Here is a 13,042-nt window from a genome sequence, read left to right as displayed (position 1 = left end):
TCGGCCCGAAACGTCGACTGTTTACTCTTTGCCATTGATACTGCCTGGCCTGCTGAGTCCCTCCAGCATTTTGTGTGTGTAACCAACAGACCATGGTATTACAGGTATTCCATGTTTGTAACTTTCCTGTTGTACCATGGACTCTTGTTAAGCAGCCTCATATGCAACACCTTGTCAAAGGTCTTCTGAAGATCCAAGTACACAACATTCACCAATTCTCCTTTGTCTATCCTGCTTGTTATTTCTTCACAAAGAATTCCAACCGATGTGTTCAGCAAGATTTTCCTTTAATGAACATTTGGCATACTGCCAGTGTCTTTCACTGTGAAGACTGATGCAAAATACTTAATCAGTTCAGTCACCATTTCCTTGTCCTCATCCTTACCAATCGTCTCAAACATCTCCACAGCCACTGAGGTCAGGCTAACTGGCCTATAATTTCCTTTCTTCCGCCTCCCTCATTTCTTGAAGAGTGGAGTAACATTTGCAATGTTGCCAGAATCTAGTGATTCTTGGAAGTTCATTACCGGTGCCTCTACAATCTCCCCAGCCAGCTCTTTCAGAACACTGGGATGTAGACCATCTGGTTCAGTTGACTTATCTACCTTCAGACCTTTCAGTTTCCTAAACACCTTCTCTGTAGTAATAGCAATTGCACTCACTTCTGCCCCTGACACTCTTGAACTTGGAGCATACTCCTAGTGTTTTCCATAGTGAAGGCAGACGCAAAGTTCATACAGTACAGTATTTAGTTAAACTCTTCTCAGGATTCCAGCTGGGTACAAGTTTAAACTATAACTGACATTTCAATATCGAAACGTCAGTTAGTTTCGATTATCCGTACCTGACAGGAAGTCCGAGAAGAGTTAATTCATCATATACGCCAGGGAAGCACTAAATCCCTTTTTTTTAAAAAAACATACTTAGTTCATCCACAATTTCCTTATCTCCCATTACTACCCCTCCAGCATTTCACAGTGGTCTGATATCTACTCTTCCCACTCTTTATATATTTGGGAAAAAAAGGTATCATTTTTTTATATTATTGGCTAGCTTACCTTCATATTTCATCTCCCCATGGCTCTTTTTAGTAGCCTTCTCTTGGTTTTTAAAAATTTTCCCAATCCTCTAACTTCCCACAAGTTTTTGCTCTATTATATGTCCTTCTTTTGCTTTCAATTTCCCTTGTTAGCCAGTGTTGTGTCATTCTGCCATTAGAATACTTCTTCTTTGAAATATATCTATCCTGCAACTTACAAATTACTCCTGCAAACTCCAGCCATTGCTGTTTGCCGTCATCCCTGCTAGTGTCCCCTTCTAATCAACTTTGACCAGATCCTCTCTCATGCCTCTGTAATTCCCTTTACACCACTGTAATACTGATATATCCGACTTTAGCTTCTCCCTAATTCCAGGGTGAATTCTATCATGTTGTGATTATTGACTCCTAAGAGTTCCTTTACCTTAAGCTCCCTAATCAAATCTGGTTCATTATACAACACCTAATCTAGAGCAGCTGATCCCCCAGCAGGATCAACCACAAGCTGCTCAAAAAAGCCATCTTGTAAGCATTCTACAAATTCTCTTGGGATAGAAGATCAGCACCAACCTGATTTTCCCAATCTACCTGTATATTGAAACTCTCCATGACTCTTGTAACATTACCCTTTTGGCCTGCCTTTTCTAACTCCTGTTGTAATTTGTAGCCCACATCCTGGGGCCGTATAGTGAACTCCCAACAGGGTCTTTTTATCCTTGTAGTCTAACTCTACCCACAAAGATTCTCCATCTTCTGATCCCATGTCACCTCTTTCTAAGGATTTAATTTCATTTTTTTTCACCAACAGAGCCATGCAACCCTTCTGCCTTCCTGCCTGTCCTTTTGATACAATGTGTAGCATTGGATGTTAAACACTGAACTACAATCTTCTTTCCACGAAGACTGAGTGATGCCCACATTGTCATACTTGCTAATCTCTAAATGTGGGCTACAAGATCACCTTATTTCATATAATGCATGCATTCAAATATACACCTTCAGTCCTGTATCCTTCACCCTTTTCCATTTTGTCTCCTTTTTGCACTGTGTAATTTTACCCATTTTCCTATCCTTCCTAATAGTTTCACTACACATTGCTTCTGCTTGTAAACCAAAAGCCCAATCCTCAGCCCCATCTCCTGGTTAAAAATTAGTTTAAATCTCCTCAACAGCTCTAGCAAACTTGCCTGAAGGATATTGGTCCCCCTTGGGTTCAGGTATAACCTGTCCATTTTGTACAGGTCACACCTTGCCCAGAAGAGATCCCAATCATCCATTAATCTGAAACACTGCCCCCTGCAGCAATTTCTCAGCTACATATTCATCTGCCAAATCATCCTGTTCTTACCCTCACTGTTGAGTGGCACATGCAGCAATCCAGAGATTACTAACCTCGAGGTCCTGCTTTTCCCTAAATTCTCTTTTCAGGACCTCCTCACTTTTCCTACCCATGTAATAGGTGCCAATATATCCCAAGACTGCTGACTGCTCACTCTCCTCTTTTAGAATATCATGGACCTGATCTGAGACATCCCTGACCGTGGAACCAGGGAGGCAACATACTGTTTGGGCGTCTCCATTACATCCACAGAATCTTGTGTCTACTCCTCTAACTATGGAATCACCTATCACTGTTGCAGTCCTCTTCTCCTCCCTTCTTTTCTGATCCGTTGTATCAGACTTAGTGCCAGAGACCTGGGTCGCTGTGGCTCCCCACGGCAAGTCGACCCCTCAACAGTATTCAAAGTGGTATACTTATCATTGAGGGGAACGGTCACAGGGATACTCTGCACCAGCCGTCCATTTCCCTTCCTTCTCCTAACAGTCATCCATTTACCTGCCTCCTTCAACTTCATAGTGACTTCCTCTTTGTGCTCCTCAGGTCCCTGTATGACGAAGGTCATCATGGTGCAGCTCCAGTTCCTGAACACATTCTCTGAGGAGCTGCAGCTGGGTGGAAATGTGGTTTTCCAGGAGGCTGGAGATTTCCCACAATAGCCCAGTCTCATCCCCCTGCAGCCTGTTCTCTCCCTCTGCCTGTCAACAACTCCGATGTCCAACACCAAGGCATTTCACCTTTGGAGTGGGGGTGACCAGAGATGCTCATCGTTGGAGAGGAGTCATGGCCATGGGGGAAGAGTGTGCTAACATGGTCGCTTGTTACACATGTTTGAAACCCAGCAAGTATTGCGTGGATGTGGAGAGGATGTTTCCTATAATGGGGGAGTCTAGGACTGGAGTGCACAGCCTCGGAATAGAGGGACATCCATTTTGAATAGAAGCAAGGAGGGGAATTTCTTTCCTCCAGAGGATGGTGAATCCTTTGCCATGGATAGCTATGGAGGTAAAGTCATTGGGTATATTTATGGTGGAGGTGGATAGGTTCTTAGTTAATCAGGGCGTCAAAGGTTCCAGGGAGAAGGCAGAACAAGGGAGTTGAGGGGAACAATCAATGATGGAATGGTGGAGCAGACTTATTCAGCTGAATGGCCTAATTCTGCTCCTATGTCTTATGGTCCAGAACACCAGAGGAACTCAACAGGTCAGGCACCATCAATGGAGAGGAATAAACAGTCCATGTTTCAGGACGAGATCCTCCATCAGGACCACAGATGCTGCCTGACTTGCTGAGTTCCTCCAGCATTTTGTGTGTGTTGCTCCAGATTTCCAGCATCTGCAGAATCTCTCATATGTGTCAGATGATTCAGTTACTTTCTCAGAAATACAATCCATGTTTTTTATAAAAAAAAATTTTACAGATTAAAAATGCTTTTCAGAAACCCAGCACGGCAGGCATAGTGACAATGACTGGTTCCCATTGCTGGTGACCAGTTAGAGTTCTCTTTCAGTAGCCGGAGGCAGGAACACACCACGACAGATTTCCTGACTCACTGAGCCACAGCCCTGCATCAGCAACGTCGAGAGGCAGAGAGGGAGCAGTCAGCCTGACACCATCGATCATCCGGTGGGGAGAAGGAAGAGTACAGCACAGAAAGTTCCCGCTTTAGAATGCGATTCAGCAAGTCCTTTGTAAAGTTCTTTTGTGGACATCAGGCTCACCTTGGCAAGATTGCCACTGGTCAATGACTGACGGATGAGAAACCCGAAGCAGGCACGCAGTGAGCAGTAACACAAGCTGCAGATCTCCTTCACTCCCCAGATTTAGAAAGTGTCCGTTTATTTGATCCCAACTCTGTTGCTGGGAGTTGGTCTGGAGTCACATAAACACAGGTCTGAACGAGTTTCGCCTGTCCCTGGACACAGGGCTGGTACTGTAACCAGTCATTTCGCCTGTCCTCAGAAACACAGGGTCGGTACCGTAACCTGTCATTTCACCTGTAATCGGACACAGAGCTGGTACTGTAACCAGTCATTTCGCCTGTAATCGGACACAGAGCTGGTACTGTAACCTGTCGTGTTACCTTGGGGACAAGGGTTGGCACTGTGTCTGCATTCTGTTGGTAAACACGTGTGTTGTCTTAGGTCAGTCCTGGTGAATTCACTGGCAGAAGGCATGTGTAAGCAGCATACTGAAGGGATGTGGGGAAACTCTGAGCACACACTGGTCTCAGATCATGAATCCCAGGCAGTCAACAGCAGGGCCATGGCTCCTCCTGCACAAAAAATCTGTCAGGACCAGATCAGTCCTCCTCCAGTCCCAGGTCAGTAGCTGTAGGACCCAAACCCAGGGCACTCTGGAAACGTCTCCTCACCGAGGGGCAGACACTGCCAGACAGACCAGACACCAGCCTCGCTCACAGATGTTCTGCGGGGCGGAGCCATGACACCCATCTGAAGACCGGCTCGTAAGCAGCTCCTAACTTCTGGGCAATAAGAGGCAGAAGTGATCCCGTCAACAAAAACAGAATAAAATCAATGTCCGTGTGAAGTTCCCACCTTCCATTCCCAGGAGCTGCAGAAAGCTGAACTGCTCTCCTCCCACACTGACGGTAGGGCTCCCCCCTCCTACTCCACTCACTGAAAGAGGGGGTGAACTTCCTCCTCCCCACAGTCAGAGACAGGGTGCCCCTCCCTTCTAGTGAGGGAGGGGCTTCCCACCTCCCACTTCATCGAGTGAAGGAGGGGGCTGATCCTTCCTCTATTCACCGAGGGATCCAGACATTGCAGAACCCTGGGGGTGGCAAGGGATGGTGGGTCAGAGAGTGCCAGTCTCCCCTTTCACGGACAGCAGCTCCGGTCTGCGAGCCCCTCACTCTTCCGGTGGCAGCAGCTGTCTACACATCAGCAGGGCGGAGTTGCCTCTCGCCTTCAGCCAGGAGAATCTCCATCGCTCGCTTCAGCATGTGGACGCCCAGTTGTCGCCTCCGCCGTAGGGGCCAGGTAGCCACCAGTCCGTAGTAGTCCCCACGTTTCCTGTTGGTCAGTGTCCACAGGCCTGGAGTGAGAGAAACTACTTACTCACAGTCCTGCACACCCCACAACCCTGCAGGGGTAGAGATGGTGGGTGTGGGAGCAGATATAGCACAAAGCAGAGGTGCTGAATGGCAGGATTCGCGGTGAGGTGGGAGTGACAGCTGAGGTTTCGTGGTGAGGTGGGACTGGTTCGGCTCAGCAATCTGGTGGAGGGCTGAGTGAAAATGTGAGCAGCAAGGAGGAAACCCAGACCTTCATCCCGAGCCACGATGAGGGAGGTCAATGGGGAGGAATGTAGGGAATGGAGGGGTCACAGAGTCGTGGAGGGTGTAGGGTAGGGGTGGGGTCCCAGAGGTAGAGAGCAGTGTAGTCGAGGGAGAGGATTACAGAGATGTGGAGTGGTGAAAAGGAGGGAGGGGTCACAGAGACCGGGAGGAAGGTGAAGAGGTGGGAGGGTCACAGAGACGGGGAGGAAGGTAAAGAGAAGGGAGGGGTCACAGACACGGGGAGGAAAGGAGGATACAGAGACAGGGAGGGGTGTAGGGGAGCGAAGGGTTTACAGAGATGGGGAGGGGTGTAGGGGCCGGAGGGGGTTACAGAGACAGGGAGGGGTGTAGGGGCCGGAGGGGGTTACAGAGACAGGGAGGGGGGTAGGGGACGGAGGGGGTTACAGAGACAGGGAGGGGTGTAGGGGCCAGAGGGGGTTACAGAGACAGGGAGGGGTGTAGGGGCTGGAGGGGGTTACAGAGACAGGGAGGGGTGTAGGGGCTGGAGGGGGTTACAGAGACAGGGAGGGGTGTAGGGGCCGGAGGGGGTCAAAGGAACTTGCTGATCTGTGAGTTGGACTAGGTCTGGACACGGGCAGTAGTTTTCAGGGTTTGAATGTGATGATGATGTGCCAGGGCTATGGAGCAGACAATTTTGGAATCATTGGCTACTCAGGGGAATGATGCACCTTGAAACGGGGGAGAAATGATGCACCTTGAAACGGGGGAAATGACGCGTCCTGAAACAGAGCAACATTACATCAAACTCACTCAGAGCATCGACCATACAGGCTTCCCGTGTGTAGGCCTCCACTGGGATAACGTTCTGGAAACAGTGCAAGGAGATCACCCCATGTCCACTCTCCCAGATGTCCATGATGTGCTTCAGTTTGGCATTCACCTGTGGGAGATCAGGGGAAAGGCGGATGTGTCAGGGCCGGAATAGTTTGTCATCTGAGTGATTGATGAGGGGTGCAGACCTGACTACTAACTAGGACATCAGTCCCGACCCCATGACAAAGGATAACTTTCATTTCATGTGTTATTGGTAAAACATCAGCACTAGCTTACCCTCAATAGATACATCACACACAGCACAGAAACCAAAATCAGTTGATAAAATATAATGCCAAGTGCCTGAAGTACACTGCACAGGTAAACAGTACTGGTGCTGGCGCTAGAACAGCCACTTCCCTTCCCTTCAACAACTTGGTTCTTAAACCAACCGCACAAATCAAATCACTATAGTTCAGCAACACTATGACCACTTTGTGCTAAAACTGACCTTTTTTTTTTCTGGTGAATTGTATTATGAATAGTGCCCTGGTTATGAATGGTTACCAGTCACTAAGGTGTGTAATGGAACTGAGGACATTGCAGTACAAGTGCATAGTTCACTAAAAACTCTATCACAGGTAGACAAGGTGCTGAGAAAAGGTGTTCAGCATTCAGCAGGTGTAGGTTGCAGTTGTGCAGATTCTTGATTAGTCAGGGTGTCAGAGATTACAGGGAGAAGGCAGGAGAATAAGGTTGAGAGGGATAGTAAATCAACTATGATGGAAAGGCTGAACAGACCTGATGGGCTGAATGGCCCAATTCCACTCCTATGTCTTATGGTTTCTACTGGGTGCTCCTAGCCGGACCACCGAGGGCAGAGAGGGTCTCCAAGCTTCCGAGCATTGGAAGGTGTGGATGGATGGTCAGTCGGGCTGCTAGGCTTGGCCAGAGCATCTGGACAATGTGAAGAGGAAGGGTGAGGGTTCCGTGTTGGAGCACTCATGTCCCAGGACTCTACTCCCTATTCACCTGTCACAAAATAGGCTCAGGACTGGGACCCTGTTGTGCACATATTAAGTCCCACACTCTTTACACTACAGCAGTGTTCAGTCCTGAGACTGTGAGCGGTGTGCCAGAAATCCAATTGCATCCTCTTCGGTCATTGGAATCTCGTCCTGTCAGCTGCTGGAGACTCCGAATCATTGGAATCTCGTCCTGTCAGCTGCTGGAGACTCCAGGACATTGGAATCTCGTCCTGTCAGCTGCTGGAGACTCCGGGTTATTGGAATCTCATCCTGTCAGCTACTGGAGACTCCGGATCATTGGAATCTCGTCCTGTCAGCTGCTGGAGACTCCGGGTTATTGGAATCTCATCCTGTCAGCTGCTGGAGACTCCAGATCATTGGAATCTCGTCCTGTCAGCTGCTGGAGACTCCAAATCATTGGAATCTCATCCTGTCAGCCACTTTGAGACTCTGGAGTGAGCCAGGTAACATCAGGATCCACACAGCAGCAGCAGACAACAGAAAGGTCGATCCCTGCAGATCAAAACCTCCACTCCCGCAAGTGAAAGATTCCATACTGTCGGGGAAAGCTATTTCAAAATAAAACCTGTTACCTGCCGGTTTCCACCTTTGAAATGCTTCAGTGCCTCGTAGAGGTGCGAGTACGACCGAGAACGCTTGCCTTTGCCCACGTAGAAGATGGAGCTGATGAACGTTCGGAAACACTCTGCTGGGCACAGGACATGACAGCGAGTTGGCAGATTCTTCGTCACCCTCGGAGAGGTAAACAGGAAGACAAGACATTACAGTCGGTCAAAGCTTTCAACAGCACGTGTGACTGAACGTGGGAGAGATCACAGCCTCCTAGTCCCCTGGGTACATTGAGACCTTAGTCCAATGTCAGCTACGAATGTACACAAATATCCCTCCTAGCCACCTGTGGACACAGATATCCCTCCTGGCCCCCCCATAGACACAGATACCCCTCCCACACTTACACCCCCATGTACACAGATATAAGGCATAGGAGCAGAATTAGGCCAGCTGGCCCATCGAGCCTGCTCTGCCATTCAATCATGGCTGATCCTTTCTCCCCCCTCCTCAGCCCCACTCCCAAGCCTTCACCCCGTAGCCTCTGATGCCATGGGGGGCGAGGAGGCCTATCTGCATACACGGGGTCAAGAGCCCATCAAGCTCTGCCTTAAATACGCCCAATAATCTGGCGTCCACAGCTGCCTGTGGAAATAAATTCCACAAATTTCTCTGCATCTCTGTTTTGAATGGAAGCCCCTCTAATCTGAGGCTGTGTCCTCATGTCCTCGGCACCCTCACCATGGGAAACATCCTTTCCACATCTACTTTGTCTTGGCCTTTCATCAATGAGATCCCCCTCATCCTTCTAAATTCCAGTGAGTACAGATCCAGAGCCATCAAACGTTCCTCCTATAACCCTTTCTTTCCTGGAATCATCCTTGTGAACCTCCTCTGGACCCTCTCCAATGCCAGCACATCTTTTCCCAGATGAGGAGCCCAAAACTGTTCACAATACTCAAGGTGAGGCCTCACCAGTACCTTATAAAGCCTCAGCATCACATCCCTGCTCTTGTATTCTAGACCTCTTGAAATGAATACTAACATTGTATTTGCCTTCCTCACCACTGACTCTACCTGCAAGTTAACCTTTAGGGTGTTCAGCACAAGGACTCCCAAGTCCTCAAGTCTCATATTTTTCGGATTTCCTCTCCAGTTAGAAAATAGCCTGTACATTTATTTCTACTACCAAAGTGCACGACAATGCATTTTCTAACATTGTATTTCATTTGCCACTCTCTTGCCCATTCTCCTAATCTGTCTAATTCCTTTTGCAGCCTGTAAACTTGGCAACAAAGCCATCTATTCCATCATTTAAATCATTTATATACAGTATAAAAAGCACCACTACTCACTGGCAGCCAACCAGAATAGGATCCTTTTATTCCCACTCGCTGCCTCCTACCAATCAGCCAGTGCCCTAACCATGCCAGTAACTTTCCTGTGATGCCATGGGCTCTTAACTTGGTAAGCAGCCTCATGTGTGGCACCTTGTCAGAGGCCTTCCGAAAGTCCAAATATACAAATCCACTGTGTCCACTTTATCTATCCTACTTGTAATCTTCTCAAAGAATTCAAACAGGTTGTTCAAGCAAGAATTTTCCTTAAGGAAACCATGCTTTGTCCTATCTTGTCCTGTGTCACCAAGTACTCCATAACCTCATCCTTAACAACTGATTCCAACATCTTCCCAATCACTGAGGTCAGGCTAACTGATCTATAATTTCCTTCCTCCTGCCTTCCTCCTTTCTTACAGAGTGGAGTGACATTTGCAATTTTCCAGTCCTCTGGCACCATGCCAGAGTCCAATAATTTTTGAAAGATCATTACTAATGCCCCCACAATCTCTAATGCTACCTCTTTCAGAACCCTAGGGTGCAGTTCATCCGGTCCAGGTGACTTATGGACCCTCAGGTCTTTCAGTTTTTTTGAGCACCTTGTCCCTTGTAACAGTAATTGCACCCACTTCTCTTACCTCACACCTTTTAACATCAGGCACATTGCTAGTGTCTTCCAGAGTGAAGACTGATGCAAAATACTCATTTAGTTTATCTGCCATGTCCTTGGCCCCATTATTATTTCTCTGGCCTCATTTTCTAGTGGTCCAAAATCCACTCTCATCTTTTTTTTTTAATATACTTATAAAAGCTTTTACTATTCACTTTGATATTGTTTGCTAGCTTGCTTTCATATTTCATCTTTCCCCTCCTAATGTTGCTGTCTGTAGGTTTTTAAAAGCTTCCCAATCCTCTGTCTTCCCACCAATTTTTACTTTGTTGTATGCCTCTCTTTTGCTTGTACATTAGCTTTGACTTCCCTTGTCAGCCATGGTTGTACTATTTCGCCATTTGAGTATGTCTGTTTTTGGAATGCATCTATCCTGCACCTTCCTCATTTTTCTCCGAGAAACTCACACCATTGCTGCTCTGCTGTCATCCCTGCCAGCAGCTCCTTCCAATTTACTTTGGCCAACTCCTCTCTCATATCACTATAATTTCCTTTACTCCACTGAAATACTGCTACTTCAGACTTTTACTTTCTCTATCAAATTTCAAGTTGAACTCAATCATACTGTAATCACTGACTCCTAAGGGACCTTTTACCTTAAGCTCCCTAATTGCCTCCGGTTATTAAATAACACCCAATCCAGGATAGCTAATCCACTAGTAGGCTCAACGACAAACAGCTCTAAAAAGTGATCTCATAGGCATACCCCGCCTAGTCCTCATGTACACAGATACCCCTCCTAGCCCTCTCTGGACACAGATACCCCTTGTAGCCTTCTGTGGACACAGACACCACTCCTAGCTCCTGTGTACAGATATCCTTCTAAGCCGCCTGTGGGCCTAGATATCCTACATCCCCTGTACACACAGGTACCCCTCCTTGCCACCTTGTACACACCGATACCTCATCCTAGCCCCTGATTCCACAGAGATCTTAGTCCAACGTCAGCTACTCATGTTCATGGATACCCTCCTAGTCCCCTGTGGACGGATAGCCCTCCTAGCCCCCTGTTGATACTGATACCCCTCACTACCCCCGTGTACACAGATACCCCATCCTAGCCCCCATTTACACAATCTTAGTCCAACGTCAGCTACCCATGTACAGATAGCCCTCGTAGACCCCCGTGGCACGGATACCCCTCCTAGCCCCCTGTAGATACTGATACCCCATACTCGCCCCAGTAGACACAGATACCCCTTCCAGCCCCCTGTGCAGATACCCCTCCTAGCCCCCTGTGCACACAGATACCCCTCCCAGCCCCGTGCACAGACACCCCTCCTAGCCCCCTGTGCACACAGATACCCCTCCTAGCCCCCTGTGCACACAGATACCCCTCCTAGATCCTCGTGGACATAGATACCCCTCATGTCAGTGCTGCCGTGCTGTGTTCATTCCATGGACTGTGTTCGATGGTGGCGGCACTGCGCAAGGCGAGGAGGTTTTGCGGGCTGCTCTTTCAGAACCGTGGCTCCAGGCCAACATCCACGCGCCATCACGTTGCTGGCCAAGACACTCAGATAGTTGGGCTACGTTATTACATTCTGACTTTTTTTTCTGTCATTCAATGTGCTGCATGTGTGACTGTTGGTTCTGTGTGTTGCAGCCAGGCCCCAGGGGGACATGGTTTCTTGTGGCTGCATTCGTGTGTATGGTTGAACAACAAATGAACTTGAAGATTCAGGTCTCACTGCTGTCAGGTTGGAGGAAACACAGGCACCACTGTTTTCCGGACAACCTTACCTGGGGTCGAGCAGTAGGTAGTTGAAGCTGGACTTGACCACACCTTCCCTCCACCGGCGCTTGGGGTCCGGCTGGTCAAACTGTTGCACTAACGCCATTTCATCCTGACTGCAATCCGGGAAGACAAACTTCTCCAAACTCTGAGCTAGCTCAGGGCTGTAGCCTGTCAACACAAACCAAGGTCAGGCATAGCTGGGCTGCTGTCCTACCCTGTATCTGCTTCCCACACTCTCAGAGAGTCTGTAGACAGTGGCAATGCAGCCAGCAGCGAACCTCCCAGGCAACTGTGCTGAGTGACCAAGGGCCGAAGGAACCAGCAGGGACAGGCCCTCCGTTGGTCGACCATGGATGCTGCTTCCCAGCTATCTGTGTGGTGTGCAGGCCGGGACGCTGTCACCGTGACGCGCGGGCCGGGACGCTGCTTCCCAGCTGTCTACGCGACGCGCGGGCCGGGACGCTGCGTCCCAGCTGTCTACGTGATGCGCGGGCCGGGACGCTGCGTTCTCGTGATGTGCGGGCCGGGATGCTGCGTCCCGGCTGTCTGTGTGACACGCAGGCCAGGACGCAAGCCAGAGCAGTACGATATGGAGAGTAAGCTGGCAGCTATGCAGCAGGTTCTGCCTCTCCACACAGCTGATGAATTCAGGATCAGCAGAGACCAATAGTTTGGCACCAGTGGCATCTCCAGAGTTGCAAGTCAACACTGAACAGCCTCAGGGACTCCAGCTCCGGATTTTTCCCTCAGGGTTTCCTCCCGAAGCCTTCCCCATGAGTGTGTATCGCTGCAAGGCAATGGAGGTTTGAGATCAGAGTTTTCCTTCTGCTAGATGAGCTGCCAACTATGTCTGATGAGTTCCGTCTGCCCAAAGCTACTGGCTTTAAGGTGTCAGTAACCAGCCTTGCCCCTTCTCCTGACAGTAGAAACAGATCCATTGGGCTTAGTAGCTAAGCCATTAACTTGCTTGTCAGAGGCCATTGAGACTCACACCATTGGGAGCTTATCTCCACGGCATGAATAGTGATTTCTCTAACTTCTGGTAATTTCTGCTGCCTCCTCTTCTCCCTTTTTCATTCCCCACTCTGGTTCTCCTCTTACTCCTTTTATTCTCCTCACCTGCCTACCGCCTCCCCCTGGTGTCCCTCCTCCTTCCCTTTCTCCCATGGTCCACTCTCCTCTCCTATCAGGTTCCTCTCTCTCCAGCTTTTTACCTCTTCCACCCGTCATCTGCCAGACTCTTACT

General features: G+C 48.8%; 1 protein-coding gene across 1 annotated transcript in view; it reads right to left on the bottom strand.

Annotated features, from left to right (window-relative positions):
* Positions 1–3,778: 3,778 nt before the first annotated feature.
* Positions 3,779–13,042, bottom strand: part of LOC140188230 (uncharacterized) — a 28,152-nt gene continuing 18,888 nt past the window's right edge. The window contains exons 6-9 of the mRNA XM_072244304.1: positions 11,802–11,964; positions 8,075–8,234; positions 6,451–6,580; positions 3,779–5,435 (exon numbers count right to left, since the gene is read on the bottom strand). Coding sequence (XP_072100405.1) covers positions 5,275–5,435; positions 6,451–6,580; positions 8,075–8,234; positions 11,802–11,964 — 614 coding nt within the window. The 3' untranslated portion in view covers positions 3,779–5,274. The remainder of the gene's footprint in view (positions 5,436–6,450; positions 6,581–8,074; positions 8,235–11,801; positions 11,965–13,042) is intronic.

This window comes from Mobula birostris, chromosome 26, assembly GCF_030028105.1.
Source record: "Mobula birostris isolate sMobBir1 chromosome 26, sMobBir1.hap1, whole genome shotgun sequence".
NCBI classification, from domain to species: Eukaryota; Metazoa; Chordata; class Chondrichthyes; order Myliobatiformes; family Myliobatidae; genus Mobula; species Mobula birostris.
This window is presented reverse-complemented; position numbering and strand designations above follow the sequence as displayed.